General features: G+C 39.8%; 1 protein-coding gene across 1 annotated transcript; it reads right to left on the bottom strand.

The window, feature by feature from the left end:
* Nucleotides 1-7,805: 7,805 nt before the first annotated feature.
* On the bottom strand, nt 7,806-14,204 carry TCHHL1 (trichohyalin like 1). The gene is made up of 2 exons (XM_081495202.1): nt 14,052-14,204; nt 7,806-13,345 (listed from the first exon to the last, which is right to left on the bottom strand). Exons 1-2 carry the CDS (start codon nt 14,187-14,189, stop codon nt 10,850-10,852), a joined length of 2,634 nt encoding a protein of 877 aa, XP_081351328.1. The 5' UTR covers nt 14,190-14,204; the 3' UTR covers nt 7,806-10,849.
* Nucleotides 14,205-26,183: the final 11,979 nt, after the last annotated feature.

Raw genomic sequence — 26,183 nt, 5'->3', positions numbered from 1 at the left:
AAGCTATTTTCTCACCTGGATAAAGACCACACATCTCTACAGGGAGATGGTCTATAAGGGCACTTTTCTCTTAATTAGTAGAATCCTTGAGCTACTGCAGTCTGTCATCAGTGTCAGGATGACTGAAAGCAGTGTGCACTTTCATGTGGATCAGTGGGACAAGTTGAATGGGTATTAGATTTAATTACAAGGTGATTCTGACTGGTTTTGGGAAACTGGCTCTTCTTCCCTATTGAAGGCTTTGTTCCGGACCACTATTCAAGGCTTGGGCACCTTCAGTGGATCCTCAATTCCTGGCAGCACCTAGGTGCAGTCATGACTCAGCACGGTGTGTCCTGGGGTGGTGCTGAATCTTTAGGTTACTCTGTGTTTTGATTTGTGTACCATTTAGATTTATGGGTTCAGACCTGAATGGTCTCCCAGGGATTTAACAATGAAGTAAAGTTGATGTATTCTGTGCCTCATCAGTTCAGTCTCTCAGTCGTGTCTGACTCTTTGCGACCCCATGGACTGCAGCACGCCAGGCTTCCATGTTCTTTACCAACTCCCAAGGCTTGCTCAAACTCATGTCCATCGAGTCAGTGATGCCATCCAACCATCTCATCCTCTGTCATCCCCTTCTCCTCCTGCCTTCAATCTTTCCCAGCATCAGGGTCTTTTCCAGTGAGTCAGTTTTTCACATCAGGTAGCCAAAGTATTGGAGTTTCAGCTACAGCATCAGTCGTTCCAATGAATATTCAGGACTGATCTCCTTTAGGATTGGCTGGTTGGATCTCCTTGCAGTCCAAGGGACCCTCGAGAGTCTTCTCCAACATCACAGTTCAAAAGCATCAATTCTTCAGTGCTCAGCTTTCTTTATAGTCCAACTCTCACATCCATACATGACTACTGGAAAAACTGTAGCTTTGACTAGATGGACCTTTATTGGAAAAGTAATGTCTCTGCTTTTTAATATGCTGTCTAGGTTGGTCATAGCTTTTCTTCCAAGGAGCAAGTGTCTTTCAATTTCATGGCTGCAGTCACTATCTGCAATGATTTTGGCCGCCCAAAATAAAGTCTCTCACTGTTTCCATTGTTTCCCTATCTATTTGTCATGAAGTGATGGGACTATGGCATGCCATGATCTTAGTTTTCTTAATGTTGAGTTTTAAGACAACTTTTTCACTCTCCTCTTTTATTTTCATCAAGAGGCTCTTTAATTCTTTGCTTTCTGCCATAAGGGTGGTGTCATCTGCCTATCTGAGGTTATTGATATTTCTCCCGGCAATCTTGATTCCAGCTTGTGCTTCATCCAGCCTGGCATTTCTCATGAGTTACTCTGCATATAAATTAAATAAGCAGGGTGACAATATACAGCCTTGACGTACTGCTTTCCCAATTTGGAACCAGTCTGTTGTTCCATGTCCAGTTTTGTTATTCTTGACCTGCATACAAATTTCTCAGGAGGCAGGATTGTATGCCTAGGGAGCCAAAATCAGAGATTTGGAAGGAGCTCAGGGTGGGAGGTCAGGAAGCCAGTGGCACCTGACATAGGGCCATTGGTCCACATGCACCCCTCCTGTGCCACAGAATGAAGGATCTTGTATCTGTCCTTGCAGAGGACAGATATAGCAGTGGGCCAGATATCATATGATGAACATACTTAAGCAGAACCAGGGAATATATGTTGACTCTGAAACATGGGAAGATGGTCCCACACAGGCTAATAAGTCCAGGACAGGCTCATGGGCTCTTTATCTCTTGGTAATGAAGTGTTTCAAGGCCCAAGGTCTGTTCTTGTGTAGCTGAGTAGAGGTTGAAAGACTGTGTGCCCAAGACTGCCTTTCCTAACAGGAACTAAGTGACCTTGGAAAAGTCATCATTTTTTGCTGGGTCTCACTCAGCCTTTATACAGACTATGAGCTGACCTCTTTGTCTGAGGATAAGAAATCCCTAGAAAGGAGTTCCTAACCTGTGTGCAGGACTAGTTGGTGAACTTCCTGAGATTTTATGCAACTTAAAAAAAATTCATTTGGCTGCACCAGGTCTTGCAGCATGTGGGATCTTTAGTTCCAGCATGTCAACTCTCAGTTATGGCATGTGGGATCTAGTTGCCTGACTAGGGATTGAACCCAGGCCCTCTGTGTTGGGAGCCTAGAATCTTAGCCTTGGGACCACCAGAGAAGTCCCTATGCAACTTTTTTTTAACAGAGACATAAACAGAATCATGGAGAGGTTAAGTAACTTGCCCAAGAACACACTGTAAGTAAGTGGCAGACCTAGGGTTGATTGTTACTTGACTCCTGAGTCCATGTTCTTAACCACATGCCTTTCTGCCTTTATCCTTCATTTCCTCACTTCTTGAGCTTCCCTGATAGCTCAGTTGGTAAAGAATCTGCCTGCAATGCAGGAGACCCCGGTTCGATTCCTGGGTCAGGAAGATCTGCTGGAGAAGGGATAGGCTACCCACTCCAGTATTCTTGGGCTTCCCTTGTGGCTCAGCTGGCAAAGAATCAGCCTGCAGTGCGGGAGACCTGGGTTCAAACCCTGGGTTGGTAATATCACCAGGAGAAGGGAAAGGCTACCCACTCCAGTATTCTGGCCTTGAGAATTCCATGGAGTGTATAGTCCATGGGGTCACAAAGGGTTGGACACAACTGAGCTACTTTCACTTTCACTTTCCTCACTTCTTAGATACTTCTTTCCTGACATTTTGAGGAAGAACTGTGGATTTTTATTGACCTTTCCCATAATAACTAGTAGGAGTGATGCGCCTTGATTGGTATAGACATTTTCAAGTGCTTTGTGGGGAAGACTTGCTGTCCTAGGATTCAGTAATCAATCACGAAGATATGCCACTCTCTCAGAGACCCCTCAATTTAAATTAGTTCTCCCTATTGATTTTTTCTTATAGCACTCATTGCAGTTTGTAATTATGCGTTGTTTTGTGTTAATTTTTAAAATGACTCTCTTCCTCTATCAGACTCTACACTCTCTGAGGTCAAGAATTATGTCTGTTTTGCCCATCATTCTGTACCCTGTATACATAGTTCAGTAGGTGATTAATTGTAGACTTGATAGATGAACAAAGTGCCTCCTATGGATTTGGACTACTGTGAGTCCAATGACAAATAGTAAATAATAACACATGTATTGAGTACTTACTAATGGCAGGTAGTTTGCTGGGCACTTTCATGCATATTATTCCACTTATGCTTTTCAAACAAACCTTCTCACTGAAGTATAACATGTAAGTCATAAGTGTGTGCTTGATGAATTATCACAAGTAGACACTCCCATGTAACCACCGCCCAAATCAAGAAATAGAGCATAACCATTGCCTTAGACTGGAGTGAGAAGTGGCAGCCACTCCAGTAGTCTTGACTAGAAAGTTCCATGGACAGATGAGCCTTGTGGGTTACAGACATGGGGCCACAAAGAGATGGACAAACTGAGTGACCGAGCACACGCAGAGCCCTAGAAGTCACTCTCTTGCCCATATTCAACCCCTCTCTCTAGCGATACCATTATCCTGACTTCTAATACCTTAGGTTAGTTTTCCTACTGTTTGAGCTTTATGTAAATACAGTCATTTAGTATGAATTTTTTGTGTCTGGCCTTATTTTACTTGACATCATGCTTATAAAATTCTTCTACGCTTGGGAATCCTCCTACACTATTGGTGGGAATATAAATTGGTGTAGCCACTATGGAGAACCATAGGGAGGTTCCTTTAAAAACTGAAAATAGATGTGATCCAGCAACCTCATTCCTGGGCATATATTCAGAAAAAGACTAAAACTAATTCAAAAAACTGCATGCATCCCAATGTTCATTGCAGCACTATTTAAAATAGCCAAAACATGGAAGCAACCTAGATGTCCATGGACAGATGAATGGATAAAGAAGATGTGGTAATATATATATATAATGGAATATTACTTAGCCATAAAAAAGAATGAAATAATGTGATTTGCAGCAACATGAATAGACCTAGAGATCATACTGAGTGAAGTAAGTCCCACAGAGAAAGATAAATAGCATATGATATCACTTATATGTGGAATCTAAAGTAATGATACAAGGGAACTTATTTATAAAACAGAAATAGACTTAGTAACATAGAAAGCAACCTTGTGGCTACCAAAGGGGAAAGAGTGGATAGAGATAAATTAGGAGTATGAGATTAACAGAAAAATACTACTAAATATAAAATAGATACACAACAAGCAACATGGGCTTACTGTATAGCATGGGGGATTGTATTCAATACCTTGTAGTAACCTATAATGGGAAATAATCTGAAAGATAATATATGTGTGTATGTATAACTGACTTACTTTGCTGTACACCTGTAACATTGTTAATCAACTATACTTCAATAAAATATATATATTAAAAATTACCAAACTTAAGAAAAGAAATTCTATGCTGTTGCCATAATTTTTTGTTGTTGAGATATAATTGATACATAGCATTATATTAGTTTCTTATATTAGTTCCATATATACAACATAATGACTTAATGTTTGTATATTGTAAAATGACCTGCCTCTTGAGAAACCTGTATGCAGGTCAGGAAGCAACATTTAGAACTGGACATGGAACAACAGACTGGTTCCAAATAGGAAAAGGAGTATGTCAAGGCTGTATATTGTCACCCTGCTTATTTAACGTATATGTAGAGTACATCATGAGAAACGCTGGGCTGGAAGAAGCACAAGCTGGAATCAAGATTGCCGGGAGAAATATCAATAACGTCAGACATCCAGATGACACCACCTTTATGGCAGAAAGTGAAGAAGAACTAAAGAGCCGCTTGATGAAAGTGAAAGAGGAGAGTGAAAAAGTTGGCTTAAAGCTCAACATTCAGAAAACTAAGATCATGGCATCTGGTCCCATCACTTCATGGCAAATAGATGGGGAAACAGTGGAAACAGTGTCAGACTTTATTTTTCTGGGCTCCAAAATCACTGCAGATGGTGATTGCAGCCTTGAAATTAAAAGACGCTTACTCTTTGGAAGGAAAGTTATAACCGACCTAAACAGCATATTAAAAAGCAGAGACATTACTTTGCCAACAAAGATCCGTCTAGTCAAGGCTATGGTTTTTCCAATGGTCATGTATGGATGTGAGAGTTGGACTATAAAGAGAGCTGAGTGCCGAAGAATTGATGCTTTTGAACTGTGGTGTTGGAGACGACTCTTGAGAGTCCCTTGGACTGCAAGGAGATCCAACCAGTCCATCCTAATGGAGATCAATCCTGGGTGTTCATTGGAAGGACTGATGTTGAAGCTGAAACTCCAATACTTTGGCCACCTGATGCAAAGAGCTGACTCACTGGAAAAGACCCTGATGCTGGGAAAGATTGAAGGCAGGAGGAGAAGAGGACGACAGAGGATGAGATAGTTGGATGGCATCACCAACTCAATGGACATGGGTTCAGGTGGACTCTTGGAGTTTGTGATGGACAAGGAGGCCTGGTGTGCTGCGATTCATGAGGTCGCAAAGAGTTGGACATGACTGAGTGACTGAACTAAACTGAACTGATCACCGTAAGTCCCATCACCACACATAATTACAAAATTTTTTTCTTGTGATGAGAACTTTTAAGATATACTATCTAAGCAACTTTCAAATGTACAGTACTGTATTATTAACTATAGTTACTATGTTGCACATTACTGGCTGTAGTTCTTTTAGCATTCTTGCTGTATAATAATCCTTTATGTGAATATAGTGCAAATTACTGGTTCATTCTTAGTTGGTGGATCTTTGGTTTATCTTCTCTTTGAGGCTGTTAAAATGATGCTAGTGTGAATACTTTTGAATTTGACTTTTGGTGCATTTCTGTTCAGTTGTATACTTGGGATGGAATTACTTGGCCAGAGGGTTTGCATATGTTCAGCTTTAGTCAGTATTCCCTACAGTTCTCCAAAATGATTGTTATATTTATTTATGCTCCTGCTACCAATGTGAGAATTCTAGTTGCTCTGTCTTTCTGCATGCACCTGATATCATCACTTTTTAATCTCAGACATTGGCATGTGTGAGTGGTTTTCACTGTGGTTTAACCTTCACTTACCTGGTACTCTAATGAGATTCAATACCTCTTCACTGGCTTTTTTTATATCTTCTTTTCTGAAGTAACTGTTTACATTTTGCATCATTTTTTTAGAAAAGAAATTAGGTTGTTTGCTACTTATTGACAAAATTATGCTCTTTTTTTAAAAAAAATTCCTCACAACAGCTTTGTGAGTTGGCATAATGACATCTTACACAGGCATATACTGAGGTCAAGAGATTGAATATCTTGTCCAGGGACACGTGGAGTATTAGAGTAGGAGAATTCTTCTTTATCTCCAGTGGCTTATAATTTATTTAGTTAGGGAAGTAACACTCAGAGAACAATTAATAATACTAGCCAGTAAGTATTAAAATATTAATCTGGGTCTTGCAGGCCATGAGTGATACAGTAGTTAAAGGATCAGTGGTAGAGGCAAGGTTTAGTCTAGGATTTCAAGGACAGGTATGATTGAGGAATAGAGAGAAAATGAAAATGTGTTTCAGGAAAGGTAAACCACAACAGCAGAGGCACAGAGATAGAAATGATAATATGACCAACACCTTGCCTTTGATTTTAAAAATTAACTAACTTTTACGTTAATTAATTGTAGCCTCGCTACAGCCTGCCAGGCTCCTCTATTCATGGAACTCTCCAGGAAAGAATACTAGAGTGGGTAGCCGTCCCTTCTCAGGGGATCTTCCCAACCCAGAGATCAAACCCAGCTCTCCTGCATAGCAGGCAGACTCCTTACCATCTGAGCCACCAGGGGAGCCCAATTATAATTAATTAATATTATTGAAGTATAGTTGATTCACAATGTTTAAGGTGTACAGCAAAGTTATTCAGTTATAAATATATTCTTTTTCATATTTTTTCCATTATAGGTTATTATAAGATATTGAACATAGTTCCCTGTGCTATACAGTAGTTCCTTGTTGTTTATCTATTATATATATATATATATATATATATATATATAGTGTGTATCTTAATCTCAAATTCCAAATTTATCCCTCCCCTCTTTCTTCTTTGGTAACCATAAACTTGTTTTCTACATCTGTGAGTCTATTCTGTTTTGTAAGTAAATTCATCTGTATCTTTTTTTTAGATTCCATATATAAGGATATCACATGATATTTGTCTTTCTCTGTCTGACTTACTTCACTTAGACACCTTGCCTTTGAATAATACTTTGCAGGACTTTATAATTTAGTTGTCTTATGCAGGACTGTATCTTTCAGGAGGGCAGGGCCCATGCCTGTTCCATTCACCAAGGTTTAAGGAAGGCTCTATTGAGATACTGTAGTGGAAGTATGCTGCCTGGAAGACAAGCCAGGTTATTGGGGAGTGGTTGGCAATCTCAAGCAATATATCTTGTGAGCACTTGCATAGATTGGGTTGGAGTGCAGTCAAATCTGAACATGGTGAACTGAGACTTATCAGTGTCTAAGAGATAATAGTAACTTGGGTCAAGGATATGTTCTTAGAGGGAGAAAGTCCAGGAATAGAAATATCTTATTTATATAAAGAATCTGCAATCTGGATGAGAAAGACCCATAAGAGAGGAAGGAAGGACCAGTGAAGTGAGCATTTCAGGGGGGCAATCATCAGTGTCAACTGCCAAAAACATGGAGGTTAGAGGTCTTTAGGCTTGTTGGGTTAAGAGCAATATCATCTTCAAAGGATATAGGATGGTAGAAAAAAAAATGCCCTGTGTTAGGAATAGAATGGAGGTCAGAAATAGAGAGAGATAAATGGATGGTTGCTAGAATAAAAAGAGGATGTTTAAAAGCTGTTATTAGTTTTTTGATTTTTTTCAATTAGGAGAATAAATAAAATATGCTAGTACATAAAACATTCAAAAATAGAGAAATTAGAAAGAAGGGAAGAAAATAAATTATAACTGTCAGCAAGAGATGAGCATTGTAGATATCTAGATATATTTCCTCTCCATCTTATATAACTATCTTTAAATATAGTTGATATTATACTGAAAGCACAGATGTTGTCATGTTTTTCTACATGAGGAGTTCTCTGTATGAATTCAGATGCTTCATAAATGCACATTTTAGAGGCTATGTAATAACCATCAAGGGGATATTTAGTAATTTATATAACCTACCCCCCTATTATTAGAAATTTGATTTTCTCTACTTTTTATTATTGTAAACAATGGTGTTGTGAACATCTTTGTGAGGAAATTTTTTTCTATTTTAAATTTTTTCTTGAGGCTTAAAAAAAAAGAAAAAAGAACAAAAAGAGAAAATAATAAAAACAATAGATTTAATAATTAAAGATTATTAATTGGCTATCTTATTTTTCTGATTGTAAATGTAGTATATTTTCATTATAAAAAACTTGGAAAATGAAGAAAACATCAAAACAGAAAATAAACATTGTTTGTTGCTGTCTTACTTAAAGATAACTACTGTTAAAATATTGGTCTCATGCTCTGCCCATTCATTCATTTATTAATCTTTGAATGGAATCATTATCTAGTATTTTGTAATCATTGAAAGTTTAGTATCTTATGAATCCATCCTCATTTAATTAAATAATATGTTACCTCATAATTATTAATGGTTTTTGGCATTCCACAGTATCTAGTAACCATAAGTTAATTTATCATTCTTCTAATGATGGATATTTAGGTTGTTTCTGGTTTTTGCTATAGGTGGTGCAGTGGTAAAGAATCCTCCTGCCAATGCAGGAGTTGCAAGAGATGCAGGTTCAATCCCTAGGTTGGGGAGATACCTGGGAGTAGGAAATAGCAACTTGCTCCAGTATTCTTGCCTGAAAAATTCCATGGACAGAAAAGCCTATTGGGCTGGGGTTGCAAAGAGTTAGACATGACTGAGTGACTAAACACACACACACATACAAAATATGCTATGACATATCTTTGTAGATAAATTTTTATTGACCTATCTGATTATTTCCTTACAATGCTATCTGAGACATATTTAAAATATTTTATGCATATTATTGAATTTCTTTCTGGGAAGGTTGTACTTATTTATACATCTATCATTTGTATTTCAGAGTTTCTGTTTCCCCACACTCTCAGTTTCACTATGTGGTTATTAAAAACAAACAAACAAATAAACAGACAAGCAACCTATACTAATATGATAAGCAAAAAAACTATTAAATTTACATTTTTTTGCAGTCTAGTGAAGATTTCATATATTTATTGGTCATCAGTATAGTGTCTTTGATTAATATATTATTCATGACCTTTGTCTTTTTCATGGTCCCAGATGTATATTGCCAAGTTGCTTGCCAAAAGAGCTGATTACTTTATGCTCTAGGATACATTTTTCATTTTTGTGAATTGTCTCGAGTCTGTTTTTCATTTAAGGGATATTTTTTCAGGTAGGGATATTCATTCATGTTTGAAGGTAGAATGAAAAGATCTGAAAATGTTGAAAGGGGAAGTTTAAGGGAATTATAGATTCCAGAAGAAGTATGAGTTGAAATGCAAGAAAATTAAGCCTTGAAGAAGTGGAATGCAATGGAGATGGGGTATTATTGCCACAGGAAATGTTACATGATGACTATTTTATTCCTTTTTTTAGGTCATTACTAAGCTCTGTGAGCATAATCCTTTAATTAGTCATTTAAAAAAACAGAAATCACTAAGATTGTTTTTGTTTCTGATCAGTGCCTCCAAGGCTAGGTGGAGAATGAAAGAAAAAAATGAACCAACAAAAGATATTGCTCATCTGGTTATTTAATTGTTAATTTTAATACAATGCCCTCAGAAAACCATATGGATAAGCATTTTGTAAAATTAGTGCATGGTTGGTTACAAGAACATCTTACACAATCAAGTATATTTTGGATTTGTATTCTCTCTCTTCTTCATAATTATTCTGATTGCTTATTTGAGCCAGAAACTATGAAAAGGATATGTTGAGGCATAGAATTTATTGAATTTGCTCAATAAGTAAATGAATGAGTGAATCTATGGCATAGATTTAGTTGCACTTGGACATGAGCAAAGAGTCAGCAATCTAGTTTAACTGGGTGTTAGGGAATTATAATTATTTTAAGTTATGGTGATAAAGGATTATTTTGAGGGGTAAAATTTTTAGATAAGCTTGAAATTTATGTAGAAAATGTCATGATGCACAATAATACATCTATGAATTAAAGATATTTTATGATTATAAGACAGTAGTGCAGCCTTATACTTTCTACTGTCACATTATAAAAAATCAGTGAATCAATTGAAGAACTTGACATTTATTAAAGATTTGGAAAAGATTTTTCTATTTTTAGTAAACAGGTAAATTGTAATAAATGTTTTCATGAGAAAGTCTGTTTTTGCACTTGGAAGTAGCTTCACGTGGTACAATGTTTGTTTGGTATGACATTTCTTTGCTGGTAGCTTCTGCTGATGAATATTTTATTATTTTCTCTTGTAGAAATTTAGGAGGGCTTCCCTGGTGGCACAGTGGTAAAGAATCCACCTGCCAGTACAGGAGACTTGGGTTCAGTCCCTGGGTCGGGAAGATCTCCTGGAGAAGGAAATGGCAACCCACTGCAATATTCCTGCCTGGAGAATCCCATGGACAGAGGAGCCTTGCAGGCTACAGTCCATGGGTTCGCAAAAGAGTTGGACATGACTTAGAGACTAAACAACAACAACAGCAGAAATTTAGGAAGGGGATTTAAGGGATTATTAATCTTCATCTGAATGTGTGAGTATGAGCATTGAGAATGACTGGGAGGGAAGAAGTTTGGGGCATGTTTAGATGTATGAGGTTCCTTGGAACTTCTCCTGGGATGATGATGATTCATTGCTTTGGAGTGCTTGCTTCCTTTTGTGGTTCTAGTTCCTCTCTTTGAGAACGACCCTGCTTATCTTCCAAGGCCTGGGGAGCTGATATTTGCTGTGCACCAGTAGGATCCTCATCAGGCAGAAACTCCCTGATGTACTTTTGTAGTGCTTGTCTGTCAATAAAAAAGACAAGACAATCTGAGCTGTCACTGGTGAGGGATGCACTCAACTGGTTTCTGCGGATCTCTGGGCTTGATACACTGGCTCTCTGAGCTTGACTTTGATGCTCCCCTTGGGTTACATCTGTTTGCTGCAGCATCTTCTCCTGCAGGGCCTCATACAGGGGACTGGAATGGTCTGCACTTCTCTCCACCAAACAGAGCTCTGGGTCCCTCTGCATCCTCTCTTCAAGGCCTGTCTCAGAGACTGAAGGATCATGTTCTTTCATAGATAGATTTTGTTCTCCTGCCAGCTGTTGGGGGCTTTCAATCTCCTCCTCCAATGTTGCAGGTTCTTCTGTTTCAGGGCGTGTCTTTTGGGAGACTGCACTGTTCTCATCCAGACTTTTTACTAAATCCTCCTGGGCCTCTAGGGCTCCATCTTCCTCTTCTTTGGTACTTGGGCTCTGGACCTTTATCTCTTTTCTACTGTTTTTCTTTGTAGGGAATTGCCTTATGGAAAGCTGGTTAGTGAAGCCTGCATTTGGGGCACCTGGGATCTCTGGCTCCAGGAACTTTCTGTTTTCATCTCTCACTATGAACACCAGTGTGTCGGGGTGTCCACTGGGCTCCACAGCTGGGCCTAGGCCTTTGGTCCCTGAGCCCTGACTCTTGCGCTCTTGTGCATGTTCCTCCGTGAACTGCTCATCCTCTCCTCTGACTGCCAGCACTGCTGCCTCCTGAATTCTGTTTTCCTCACTCAGTGCTAAGTGTTTCTGAGTTTCTCGGTTATTACTGTAACTTCCTTGCACATACCCTCTGAATGGGTTTGTTTGACTTTGGGAATCCCCTTGCACAAACAGATCACTTGTCTCTGAATTGCTGTCACCACCCTCTGCAGTCAGGCTGTTGGGGGTTTCAGGAGACCTGTCATCATTCTGTGTGGCCACTGGCTCAGGACCTTCCCCCTGGTAGCCGTCATCTTCCTTGACCAGCTTGTCATGAATCTTGGTGATCATCTTATTTTTTGTTCCAGATTGGTTCTCAGGTGCTGTCAACTCCCATGTTCTTTCTCTTGTTCCTGGTGTCCCTTCTGCTTCAGGGGCATTTTTACTGTTCACAAGTGCTTCTGCTGTGCCTTCCTCAGCATGTCTTGCCTCTTTTCCTGGGCTTATGGCTCCTTCAATTTCAGAATCTTTCTGTTCTCCTCCTTCTGAGTTTAACTCATGTGTCTCAGAATCTTCTCCAGCATTCTTTTCTTTCGATGCTTCCTGGAGTTCATGATACTTCTTATCTTCTGTTGGCTCTTCCAGAGCTGGTGGCTGAGTTTTTTCCTCAGTTTGTTTCTGCCCTGCTGTTTGATGGACCTCTGGACCTCTTACATCTTTCCTTTCAACTCTAACCATGGGTGTTTCTGAAACATTTCTGTTATCACCTTGGACTGACAAGTCCCTTGTTTCATAATCTTTGTCTTGTACGGGTGGTTCTGGAGTCTCAGCTGTTCTACTGTCATCCTCGGAAGCAGGTGATTTCTGTGTCTGAAATGGTTTCCCAGCAGCAGCTTGTTTTGGCAGGTCACCATGTTCTGAACTGGGCTTATCTTTTCCCTGTACTGATGGTTCTTGTGCTTTAGGATGTTCCTTAACACCCTTCTCTCCTGCAACTTCCTGATCCTCAGATGGCCTCTGTGTGGTTTCTTCCAGTGGAGAACTTAGGGGTCCCAAGCTCCCTTCCTGTTCTCCAAACCATTCTCCTGTCTCAGTGCCACTTTGTTTCCTGGCTAGTGTATCTCCCTTCTGGAGAATCTCCTTATTCTGTCCCTCCCCCTTTGTGAGACTGCTGATCTGTTCTGATGCTGCCATTGGCTTACTTCTCTCAGGTTGGGTTCTACTGTCACCTGTTGCTGGTACTTCTTGGGCTGCTTTCTGGCTCTGTTCATCTCCTTTCAGATGTTGGTTCTTAGAATCACTGTGTTCAGACGTTTCTACTGGTAGTTTGTGAGCTGTGGTATGTCCCTGTGGGTCCACCCGATTGTGTTCAACTGCTCTCTCTTCTTTAAGGCTGAGATGAGTTGATGATGGCTTTCCTGAAGGAACCACCACTTTGTCTTGAGTTTGTGAAGCTCCTTCTGTCCACTGGTCAGTTCCATTCATCACCTGAAGACCCATATCATGTGGCATCTCCTCTGGTTTAGATACTTGTCTTGGTTCTGAGTTTAGTAATGACCGTATGTCAAGGTAACAGAAATTCAAAAAGCTGAAGATTGCAAGAATGAATTCATCAAAGCTGATGGCGCCATTACTGTCAATATTCAGAAGATTCAAGTTTCTCTCCACAGCATGGATGGCACATGGCTGCATGAAAACACAGTGAAAAAATCAGACTATTTTTGTGTGGTCAAATGCCCTGAGTGTCTGCATGTTTTCCAAGAGCCCTCTTTTTTGATTCTATTCCTCATGAACTTGGGAAATTTCCTCCAAATGTGTGTGTGTGTGTGCTCAGTCATGTCTGATTCTTTGTAATGCCGTGGACTGTAGCCAGGCTCCTTTGGAATTTTCCAGGCAAGAATACTGGAGGGAGGTGCCATTTCCTACTCCAGGGGATCTTTCTTACCCAGGGATTGAACCCACATCCCTTGTGTTTCCTGCATTGGCAGGTGGATTCTTTACCTCTAGCACCACCTGGGAAGACCCTCCCCAGACAGTAAGAATTTGTTGATTCTGGTTACCATTTTTGATCAGAGAACTATCATTAAGAAGGAGCATTCATATCAATTGTGAGTTGCATTTAGATGCATCCAAGCTCATGACTCCTCTCAGATGCCTACTTTACAGAAGCAATAGTCCCAGTGATGAAAACCTCATTTCCCCCTAGAATTAATAACCAAGCAATTGCAGAGTAGGGAAATGAGATTGAAAAAAAAATTGTTCAAAAGTCAATGAGTACTGAGAGCTGGTAACCAAATGTAAAATGGGGAGGGATCACTTATGTCCAATCTTGCTTGTATTTTGGAGAAATGGCAAGTGGAGAAGAATTTCCATAGCTCCATGAGCATTTCACCTGAAAAACGTCCTCAAATTCGCTCTGGATGAGCTGTTTCAGCTCTCTGCAGGTCAGTGTTGCTGCATCACCATCCTCCCTGGCGTACTTGTGGAATGTCTCAATTACACAGAGGATGTCTCTTAGGAGCTGAGGCATCTTTACAAACTCAGGAGACTGTAAGAAGGAACAAACAAAACTCACTTCCTAGGATAGGTCCTTCAGGAAAGAGATACCAGATCGCCCTTCCTTCTGTCCCTCCCCCAGCTCCACTGACATCATCTGTTCTATTCTTTATCTTAAAATTTGTACCAGATATATAAAAAAAAAATTTGTACTAGATAATGTGGTGAGATAGGATTTTTGCACAGATAAGTATTAGAAGAGATACTTCTCCCTACCCTGCAGAAAATGGAGACACTCATGTGTTCAAAGAAAGCTTTATTGTAAAAGGAGAGTAGAAAAAGAACTCAAATGTAAGTACTAAAATGTACAAATGAAGCCAACAGAGTGGTACTAATCATTTCAGCATCATCTGAGACTGGCCACCTGTTTTCCTCCCACCTTGGCTTAATCTAGCTCCTCATTGTAGGAAAGTATAACTTTTAAGTTAGGAAAAACTTCCAGAGGAAAGAGAAGTAACACAGAAAATCAGCCTCCATTTATGCAGGCCAAGCAACATGTTTTTACCAAGAAGATGTGGCTCCATGAACTCACTGGTAAAACAGAGTCTCGACCCCTTAGTCATTACCCATCATTTAAATGACCCTATATTTTCATTTTAATATAGGTCTGAGTCCCGTGTCTTATTAAATTGTATCCATGCCTATGTCATACAAATAGTTTATAGTTTTTTAAAAAGAAAATGATCTATGAAGTTCCTGAGGCAAGGAATGCATTTGGGTGTCTGGAGCTCTCAGTTTATTATTAATAATCGTCAACCTGGAGTTAAGAGTGTGTTTCTTCTGAAATTCTCATACATTCTCATACAATCTCATACAAGAATAGCAGCCGAGATTCTAAATATGGTCAAGCAGATAGTCTCTGAGACTTACCTTGTTCTCGAGTGAGAGCAAGTGGAATGTGGGGCAGCAGCTGTGAGCTGACAGGAGGTGCTCAAACCTTTTATTGAGTCTCTAATTGCACAGTTAGGAAGGAGACACCCTCTGGGTCTAAAGCCCTGATTTATCACCACCAAACCCAGTCTCCCCTCCTTCTCTACTCTCGGCTTGTTTTATTTTTACTTTCTTCTTTAGGCATCTTCAGTTAAGTAATGGTTTTAGACTCATCCGAAGGAAGAGGAAAGGGCATTATCTTGTTTCATTTATTGACTTTTGCAGGTTATAGTTTGGGGGAATCTTTGGGGTGGTTGTTGGCTATTTTTCTTTTTTTTTTTTTTTTATTTTTCTTAACCTAAAGACACAATTACATTTCTGTTTGACAAATCACAGGGCTGACAGGGACCTCAGAAGTCATGATTCTTCTTTCTGCCCACAGGATGGACTGTATTTGACCTAGCCTGGACATATGAGTGTCAATCATGTGTTTAAAAATAGAGGCTCCAGTTCACCACATGACAAAAGTGGAGATACCAGTTGAATCAGATGTTTCGATGTTCTGCTCTCCTTGCCCAAAGGCAGCATTAGAAAAAAATCTGAGTGTGCAGAATTTTGCTTACCTAAGATGTGCTATTTTAAAAATGTGATTGATATCTACTCTTTAAAGGCACTTTTACAATCCAAGGAACTTAGAAATGAGCATCCATATTACTGTGTTCTTTCTGTTAAAGGGAAAGGGAGACAGAAACCATCAAGTTGAGGACATGTAGGAGAGAGCCTAAGATGCTAAGCTGGCAAATTTGGTATTACCTCCTAGATCTGCATCCCTCTTAGTGGAGAATACTTAATTAACAGGAGAATTGGGTTCAGCTTTTTTGATACTTAAAAAGAGAATAGAGGATGTTTTAAAACATTCTTTTCTGCTTACAAAAGGATTTTAGAAATAGATTCATGTAAACAAGTGTAAAGGACAAAGACCAAGATAATGGAAAGGTGGGGATATAGATAATTATAAGAGAAGATTGAGGCTAAGGCAAGCATTGATATTGAGCAAAACCTTGTTTTGATTTTCTTGATAAACAAGGCAAGTACAAGGGAGAATGTTAAACATAAACATGGCAAACAAGATAAACAAGGCAAGAATGTTGGGGTGAAAAAAATCCACGCTGATAGTTTCTACCTATGAAAGGTATTTCTTAGCATTTTCCCCTAAAAGGGAGAAGAATTCTACTGAGAATTGGGATGTCATGCAAAGGTCATCTTAATTCTGATCAGTCAACATCCCCTGAGTACCAACTGTTTCTCAGACACTATGCCAGCCACTGGGGTATTTTAAGTTGAGTAAGTTTTATCTCCCTGTCCTGGAGTTCAGGAGCCAGCCTCATGAGAAAGGATTCAAGGAAACTGAGTATGTTCAAGGCTGGATTGAAGACTTGGGGGAGGAAGTATAACTGTTTTGAAATATTTGAAGAATTTCCATAGGGATGAGGAATGGGGAGGGACAGAAAGGAACTAATGTTCATTGAACACTTATGACCTGTCAGGTGCTTACACGGGCTGTCTTACGTAATCCTCATTGTCCTTTTGGGTAGTCATTATCCTCTTTTAACAGATAAGGAAGTTAAATTCTTAGTTGTTAAGTAGCTTGCATATGGTCACGTACCAAGTAAATTGCAAAGCCTGAATCAGAGTTGAAGCCCTTCTAGACTAAATTTCTCTGAGCCTGTGCTGTCTCCATTATCTTGAGTTCCTTATTCTGTGTAATGCCAGGGAATAGAACTAGAATCAGTGGTTGAAACTTTCTACAAAGTAGACTGTATTGACATGTACACACTGCTGTATTTAAAATGGATAGCCAACAAGGACCTACTGTATAGGACAGGGAAATCTGCTTTATGTTCTGAAGTAACCTAAATGGAAAAGAATTTGAGAAAGAATAAATACATATATATGTATAACTGAATCAATTTGCTGTACACCTGAAACTTACACAACACTGTTAATCAACTACGCTGCTCCTGCTGCTTAGTCGCTTCAGTTGTGTTGGACTCTGTGTGACCCTGTGGACTACAGCCAACCAGGCTGCTCTGTTCATGGGATTCCCTAGGCAAGAGTACTGAAGTGGGTTGCCATGCCCTCCTCCAGGGGATCTTCCTGACCCAGGGATCAAACCCAGGTCTCCTGAATAGCAGGCAGATTCTTTAGCACTGCGCCACCAGGAAAGCCCCTAATCAACTATACTGCAATATAAAATAACACTTAGAAAAAGCAGACTTAATTCTTAAGAACTTTTTAAGGGGTAGTTGTCTGACAATGGTGTAGGCTGCCTATGAAATAATAAGATTGCTGTCACTAGACCTATTTAAATAGAGGTATTATCATAATCCACTGACCAAGTTTTAGGAGAAATCCTGCTAAAGGAAGAGGTGAGGCTGAAGTGGCTTACAGTGAAGGACACAGAACTCTTCCAACTCTAAATGTCTATGGTTTTAGGTTACAGTTTCTATTTAGAAAATCAAGATTGGATCTGCCTTCTCTTGATGTGATCCTCTTTGGGTTGATTGTGTCTGGCACTGTCTGTGCTTCCTTGGACCTGGATGTCTGTTTTCTTTTCCCAAGTTAGGAAAGTTTTAACTATTTTGTCTTCATATAATTTTTCTGCCCCTTTCTCTCTCTTTTCCTTCTGGGACCCCTACATGTGAACATTAGTATGCTTGATGTTGTCCCTGAGGTCTCTTAAACTGTCCTCATTTCTTTTTGCTTTTTATTCTTTCCTTCTGTTTAGCGATTTTCAGTGCTCTGTCTTCCAGTTCACTCATCTGTTCTTCTGTATCATTTAATCTACTGTTGACTCCTTCTAGTGTATTTTTTATTTTAGTTATTGAATTTAAATTTTTTTATTGAAGTATAGTTGATAAGAACAAAATAATGCCATTTTCAGCAATGTGGATGCAAACAGAGATGATCAGTTATTGTATTCTTCATCCTTGTTCTTCTTTATATTTTTTAACTCTTTGTTAAAAACCTCTAACTTCTCACTGTGTTTATCTAGTCTTCTCCCAAGTTCTGTGAACATCTTTATGATCATTACTTGAACTCTTTATCTCTACTTCACTTAGTTCTTCTTCTAAGGTTTTATCTTGTTCCTTCATTGGAAATATATTCTTCTGTTGCCTCATTTTGTCTAATTTGTTGTTTTTGTCTCTATGTGTTTGGTAGGTTGGTTATGTTTCCTGATGTTGGAGAAGCAGCCTTTTGTAGGAAATGTCCTATGTGTTCAGAGGCACACTCCCCTCTGGTCATCAGAGCTGTGTGCTCAGGGGTGTCCCTGTGTGGGCTGCATGGATCCTTCTGGTGTGACAGGCTGACTGCTATGGGTGGTCTGGTAGCTGTGGCAGGTCCTTGGTCTGGTTGGCCCTGCCTTGTGTGAAGGCTGCCATAAGCTGGTTGGAAGGGTATCATGAGGCAGTTGACTATAGAACCCACTGGTTGTTACAGCCAGGTTCTGAAGTGGGTAGTTGTGGGGCCAGGGTTCCTAGATCCAGTGTCAGCAGCTTGCTGGTGAGCGGGGCCGGTTCCTGAGACCATCCTGGCTGTTGGGTCAGGATGTTCCAGAGCTAGTGCTGGCCCACTGACAAATGAGGCTGGCCAACAGGTCCCAGCACTGGTGCCAACAGGCTGATGAGTGGGGCTGGATCTCAGAGCTAATAAGCTAGACAGAGGATTCCAGATAGTGCTTCTCAGCACCAGTGTCTCTGTGTTAGAACTGCTACTGCTACTGCTAAGTCACCTCAGTCGTGTCCGACTCTGTGTGACCCCATAGCACAGCCTGGGGACATAGACACTGGCAGCAGCCATTTTGGAAAATGGCTGCTGCCAGTGTCTATGTCCCCAGGCTGTGCTCCTGTTGCCTCCTGCCTCTCTGGGAGGCTCTCTAAGACCAGCAGGAGGGTCTGATCCAGGGTCATTTCAAATTACTGCTTCGGCTGTGGGTCCTAGAGCATGTAAAATTGGGGATGTGGTTATTAGCAGTGAATTATCTATCTCTCACAGTTGTCTGGCTCTCTTGAAAGTAAGCCCTGCTAGTCTTACAGCCCTATGCTCTGGGGGCTCATTTCCCTGATTCAGGATCTGGGGCAAGGAAGCCTGACATGGGGCTGAGATCATTTGCTCCTTGGAGAGAACCTCTGCAGTTCTGATTATCCTCCTGTTTGTCGATTGCTTACCCTGTCATTCTCATCAATAATTGTTCTATAAATAGTTGCAATTTTGGTGTGCCAGTGGAAAGAAGTGAGCTCAGTTCAGTTCAGTTGCTCAGTCGTGTCCGACTCTTTGCGACCCCATGGACTGCAGCACGCCAGGCCTCCCGGTCCATCACCAACTCCCGGAGTTTACCCAAACTCATGTGCATCGAGTCGGTGATGCCATACAGCCATCTCATCCTCTGTCGTCCCCTTCTCCTCCTGCCCCCAATCCTTCCCAGCATTAGGGTCTTTTCCAATGAGTCAACCCTTTGCATGAGGTGGCCAAAGTATTGGAGTTTCAGCTTCAACATCAGTCCTTCCATTGAACACCCAGGACTGATCTCCTTTAGGATGGACTGGTTGGATCTCCTTGCAGTCCAAGGGACTCTCAAGAGTCTTCTCCAACACCACAGTTCAAAAACATCAATTCTTTGGCGCTCAGCTTTCTTAACAGTCCAACTCTCCCATCCATACATGACTACTGGAAAAACCATAGCTGTGACTAGACGGACCTTTGTTGGCAAAGTAATGTCTCTGCTTTTCAATAGGCTATCTAGGTTGGTCATAACTTTCCTTCCAAGGAGTAAGCGTCTTTTAATTTTATGGCTGCAATCACCATCTGCAGTGATTTTGGAGCCCAGAAAAATAAAGTCTGACACTGTTTCCACTGTTTCCCCATCTATTTCCCATGAAGTGATGGGACCAGATGCCATGATCTTTGTTTTCTGAATGTTTAGCTTTAAGCCAACTTTTTCACTCTCCTCTTTCACTTTCATCAAGCGGCTCTTTAGTTCTTCTTCACTTTCTGCCATAAAGGTGGTGTCATCTGCATATCTGAGGTTATTGATATTTCTCCCGGCAATCTTGATTCCAGCTTGTGTTTCTTCCAGCCCAGCATTTCTCATGATGTACTCTGCATATAAGTTAAATAAGCAGGGTGACAATATACAGCCTTGACGTACTCCTTTTCCTATTTGGAACCAGTCTGTTGTTCCATGTCCAGTTCTAACTGTTGCTTCCTGACCTGCATACAGGTTTCTCAAGAGGCAGGTCAGATGGTCTGGTATGCCCATCTCTTTCAGAATTTTCCAGTTTATTGTGATCCACACAGTCAAAGGCTTTGGCATAGTCAATAAAGCAGAAATAGATGTTTTTCTGGAACTCTCTTGCTTTTTCAATGATCCAGGGGATGTTGGCAATTTGATCTCTGGTTCCTCTGCCTTTTCTAAAACCAGCTTGAACATCTGGAAGTTCACGGTTCATGTATTGCTGAAGCCTGGCTTGGAGAATTTTGAGCATTACTTTACTAGCGTGTGAGATGAGTGCAATTGTGTGGTAGTTTGAGCATTCTTTGGAATTGCCTTTCTTTGGGATTGGAATGAAAACTGACCTTTTCCAGTCCTGTGGCCACTGTTGAGTTTTCCAAATTTGCTGGCATATTGAGTGCAGCACTTTCACAGCATCATCTTTCAGGATTTGAAATAGCTCAACTGGAATTCCATCACCTCCACTAGCTTTGTTCGTAGTGATGCTTTCTAAGGCCCACTTGACTTCACATTCCAGGATGTCTGGCTCTAGGTGAGTGATCACACCATCGTGATTATCTGGGTCGTGAAGATCTTTTTTGTACAGTTCTTCTGTGTATTCTCGCCACTTCTTCTTAATATCTTCTGCTTCTGTTAGGTCCATACCATTTCTGTCCTTTATCGAGCCCATCTTTGCATGAAATATTCCCTTGGTATCTCTAATTTTCTTGAAGAGATCTCTAGTCTTTCCCATTCTGTTGTTTTCCTGTTTCTTTGCATTGATATTTGAGGAAGGCTTTCTTATCTCTCCTTGCTATTCTTTGGAACTCTGCATTCATATGGGAATATCTTTCCTTTTCTCCTTTGCTTTTCACTTCTCTTCTTTTCATAGCTATTTGTAAAGCTTCCTCAGACAGCCATTTTGCTTTTTTGCATTTCTTTTCCATGGGGATGGTCTTGATCCCTGTCTCCTGTATAATGTCATGAACCTCCGTCCATAGTTCATCAGGCCCTCTGTCTATCAGATCTAGCCCCTTAAATCTATTTCTCACTTCCACTGTATAATCATAAGGGATTTGATTTAGGTCATACCTGAATGGTCTAGTGGTTTTCCCTACTTTCTTCAATTTAAGTCTAAATTTGGCAACAAGGAGTTCATGATCTAAGCCATAGTCAGCTCCCGGTCTTGTTTTTGCTGACTGTATAGAGCTTCTCCATCTTTGGCTGCAAAGAATATAATCAGTCTGATTACAGTGCTGACCATGTGGTGATGTCCATGTGTAGAATCTTCTCTTGTGTTGTTAGAAGAGGGTGTTTGCTATGACCAGTGCGTTCTCTTGGCAGAACTCTTATTAGCGTTTGCCCTGCTTCCTTCTGTGCTCCAAGGCCAAATTTGCCTATTACTCCAGGTGTTTCTTGACTTACTACTTTTGCATTCCGGTCCCCTATAATGAAAAGGACATCTTTTTGGGGTGTTAGTTCTAGAAGGTCTTGTAGGTCTTCATAGAACCATTCAACCTCACCTTCTTCAGTGTTACTGGTTGGGGCATAGACTTGGATTACCATGATATTGAATGGTTTGCCTTGGAAATGAACAGAGATCATTCTGTCATTTTTGAGATTGCATCCAAGTACTGCATTTTGGACTCTTTTGTTGACCATGATGAGCTCAGGGTCTTCCTATTCCACCATCTTGGCCTCTCTCCTTCCCCAGAATGTGTTTTGAAGCAGTGATGGAGGTGAAGGCAAATCTGACTCTCTGAACCTGGGGAAGCTCTGCACTTGGAATTAGTAGGAATAAAGGAGCTGGGAGTAAGAAGTAGGGCTTTAAACAGGAAAGCAATTGAATGTTTATGTAAGGAACTTATGTCTCAGCAGTCATTCCTATACCCTTCCTCCAATTTAGAACATAGAGCATAGACATCTGGTCATATATTGCCTTATCTTCCTAGCAAAACCCTACATGACTGGTCTCTAAAGAAACTGAACAAACTTCCATAAATGTAGACTCCTTGAGGGCAAGACTCTATATCTACTTTTCCACTTTATCTCTAGAAGCTGTAAGAGTATCTGGACTATAGTAGATGCTTTGTCCATATCTGTTGACTCAATGGACTGAAAGCTAAAGTGTCTAGTACAAAAATTAATGCTCCAAGAAAACCTTGTCATTCATATTGAGGGGTGGGAGTGAGTGCAGCCTGATGCCATTTACTTGCAAATTGATAGACTTCTCCTCTATCCTGCCATAAATTTCCATTCAAGGAAGAGAGCTGGTGTGTAAACAGACCTACTTATGCAAATCAGAAGAATTTATTGATATAAAGGGGTAAGTAAGAATATTTAGGCATATGAATAAATCCCATTACCTTTTCCAGGGGATCTTTCCAACCCAGGGATTGAACCCAGGTATCCCACATTGCAGGTGAATTCTTTACCAGCTGAGCTACAAGAGAAAGGGAAGGGAAGTCGCTCAGTCGTGTCCGACTCTTTGCGACCCCATGGACTGTAGCCTACCAGGCTCCTCCGTCCATGGGATTCTCCAGGCAAGAATACTGGAGTGGTTTGCCATAAGGGAAGCCATGAATAAATCAGTAGCACAAAAGAGAAAGAAAGAAATAAACAGACAAACTGACCCCAGAGGAAATAGATAACAATTCAGGAAGTGAAAAGTTAAAAATGCTAATTAATATCTCTTAAGAGATTAAATGAAACAAGATTAGGATGTTCTGAATATCAATCAGAAAATAAAAGTAAGAGAATAAAAAGTATTTTAGATTAATTATAACTCTTTAGATGAACAAAAAGCAATAGAATTAAAGAAAGAACCCAAGTTGACAAAAACTTCTAGAATAGCATCATCTAACAGAACTTTAGATATTTGCACTGTCCAATCTGATAGCCACTAGTTATATGTAGCTCGAATATGACTAGTGTGACTGGGAAACTAAATATTAGATTTTATTTCATAATTTTAAATTTAAACACAAATGGTCACATTTGGCTCATGACTACCATATTGTACAATACAGTTTTAGAATATAAAGCATGGAAATAAAAAAAGAAATGTAAACAGTGGGAGAAAAGAAATATACATAATCAACTCAGGAGATCCCACTATCAACTAATAGGAACTTCAGAAAGATAAGACATAAAAAAAGATTAATGTGTCAAGGAATGAATAGATTTTGTAGAGACTTCAGATCTTAAAAGAGCCACAAAATATTCATCTACATATATCCTTGAAAATTTTAGAACACCAAGGAGGAGGAAAAGAAAGGTCCAGTATCTTGCCCAAGGCTAAGAAGCTAGTAAGTGGTAAACCCAGTTTTTGCTTTCAGGGAAACTTGCTACTATGCCTGTGTGCTTAACATAACAATGTAGACATTCCCAAGTGTTAGAGTCTGTACATGTAAGAAGCATGGTATATTTGGTTGTGGTTAGTAGACCCAGTTATTGTTAAGGGTGGGCTTTCCTGGTGGCTCAGACGGTAAAGAATCTGCCTGCAATGCAGGAGAACCGAGTTTGATCCTTGCGTCCGGAAGATCCCCTGGAGAAGGAAATGGCAACCCAGTCCAGCATTCTTGCTTGGAGAACCCATGGACAGAGAAGCCTGGTGGGCTATAGTACATGGGGTCGCAAAGAGTTGGACATGACTGAGCGACTAACACCACCAACACCAGAAATGTAAAAGTGTAAGTGATACTGTCAAAAGTTGCTAGAAAAAGAAACATACTTTTATTGGAAAGGTAACAGGCATTAGAATAATGAAAATATTAAATAATGACTAAGGGAGAGGAGAAGAAAGATAGTGCAAATGATTTAAATCATCACTTCTCATAGTGGAAATATCATTTAAAACTGATAAATTTTATGCAAGAGGTTACTGCCAGAAAAATCTTAAAAATATACTGAAGAGACTTTTTTCTATGAGGAATGGGACTGGGGTTGAAAAGATGTGAGCCAGAATGATCCTTATAAACTGTCAACCTGGTTCATCATTCCCCTGCTCAAAAAGACAATAATATTTTGTTGTTCTCAAGATAAATAAAATATGGCTTACCAAGCCCTTGTAACCTTTCTAGCCTTATCTCTTACCATTTATCCCTGATATTCTAAGTTCTAGTCAGATTTAATTTGACTTCCTTGAACTCATAGTACTCTCTCTTGCCTCCAGTCTTTGAATAAGAATTTCACTCTATCTGGAAAGCTATTTCTTTTCCTCTTTGTGCGGTAGATTCCTAACTATTCTCAAGTTCCAGCTTTAACATCAGTTCCCTTGGGAAAGCTTTTATTGATCCTGTTAAACAGAGTAAGAAGATATTGCTGTTCTCATAAAGTGTGCTTTTCTGACCTTAGCACTTAGAGCAGAATGTCTGACACTTGTTTCCTTCTCCCACTTTTAACCGTCCTCTCTCGTCACCCATGGTCAGAAATGAAATCTGGGGATTGGCTTGGTCATGACCAACTCATGAAAGCTAATGTGAGGACATTTTGTAAGGTGCTCCAGGGAAAAAGGGAGGTACAGGCACTCAGCATAATAAGATCAGGGTTATTGTTTGATAAGAAATAGATTCAAAGTAATGGTAATAGGAGGAATAAAGTTGATTCATATACCAGAGAAGGAGGCTTTCAAAATGAAAATAATCCTTATGCTGATGAGTTGTATTTGAATTCAGATGCTTATGAGAAAACCAGCCACAGCCTGGAATGCGAATCTCACCACTGCTCTTTACTACATCCCCCTACCCCACCCCCAGCACCATGAGACCACAATCCGCCTTTCGCTTGACCTACCCATGCATTCTTACCCTACTAGGGTCACTGACAGATACTAAAACTAGAGCTTACTCCAATTACTAAACAAAATCAGAAAAAATTGAGGGGGAAGAATCATGAAATTCTATAATGCCCAACATTGAGGAATTTTCAATATATAAGAAAGGACTTAGGGCTTCAATATTCAGAAGGAAGAGATGGCATGTTAGATGGGGATAAGAGGCCTCGGACAAAAAGGGCTATTAGGGTTATATTAATTCATTCATTTACCAAATAGTTATTGAATGCCTACATTACACATCTAGTTCTCACAGCTCCTTGAGCCAGGTTTCTTTGCACGCAGTTCAGAAGGCTTCATAGGCCCCAGAAACTTTTGAAATTCTAGGCAAAATTTTGAGGGTGTTTATTTTTCTAGCAAGACAGTTCACATATTTCGTCAGCATATCATAGAACTGTATCACTCTTTGTTTGTTATTGAAAGAATATATAAAATAAAGAATTCCAAATTGTAGTCTCTGTTTTCAAGATATTTTCAATATGGCAGATGAAGCAAGTATAAAGCCAACTAAGGTAGAATATTATAATCAATAAATGAGGAGTAAATATAAAAAGTCTTATAATCAATGAAGAGATTGGGGAGATTAGGAAAGATTTAGGGAAAAGGTGGGACTAAACCTGAGTAGAAATTATCTAAATTGTTTTAAACTGAGTAGAAATTATCCAGGTAGACAGAAAGAAGACAGGCATTCCAAATAGATAAAATTATGCTAATAAGTCTCTAAAGTAAGGACAGTTATAGGATGTCCTAATTATGACAAATAGTCTAGTCTGGTTTAACACATGGTTAGCTCTTGGAGTGTTGTGGGGGTCAGAATATAAAAGGTGGCTTATCTCTAGAATGTGGAGAGCCTTAAGGCCAAGCTGAAGACCTCAGACTTTATCTTTCAGAAAATGTCAATTTTTTTAAAAACGGGGAGTGATGACAAACGGAAATCAGACTTTTAATAATTTTGGTGATTTGAGTGCTTGCCATTGATATCCTGAGGGTTC

This window comes from Giraffa tippelskirchi, chromosome 5 (assembly GCF_054371585.1).
Source record: "Giraffa tippelskirchi isolate mGirTip1 chromosome 5, T2T-mGirTip1v1.2.pri, whole genome shotgun sequence".
Lineage (NCBI taxonomy): Eukaryota > Metazoa > Chordata > Mammalia > Artiodactyla > Giraffidae > Giraffa > Giraffa tippelskirchi.
This window is presented reverse-complemented; position numbering and strand designations above follow the sequence as displayed.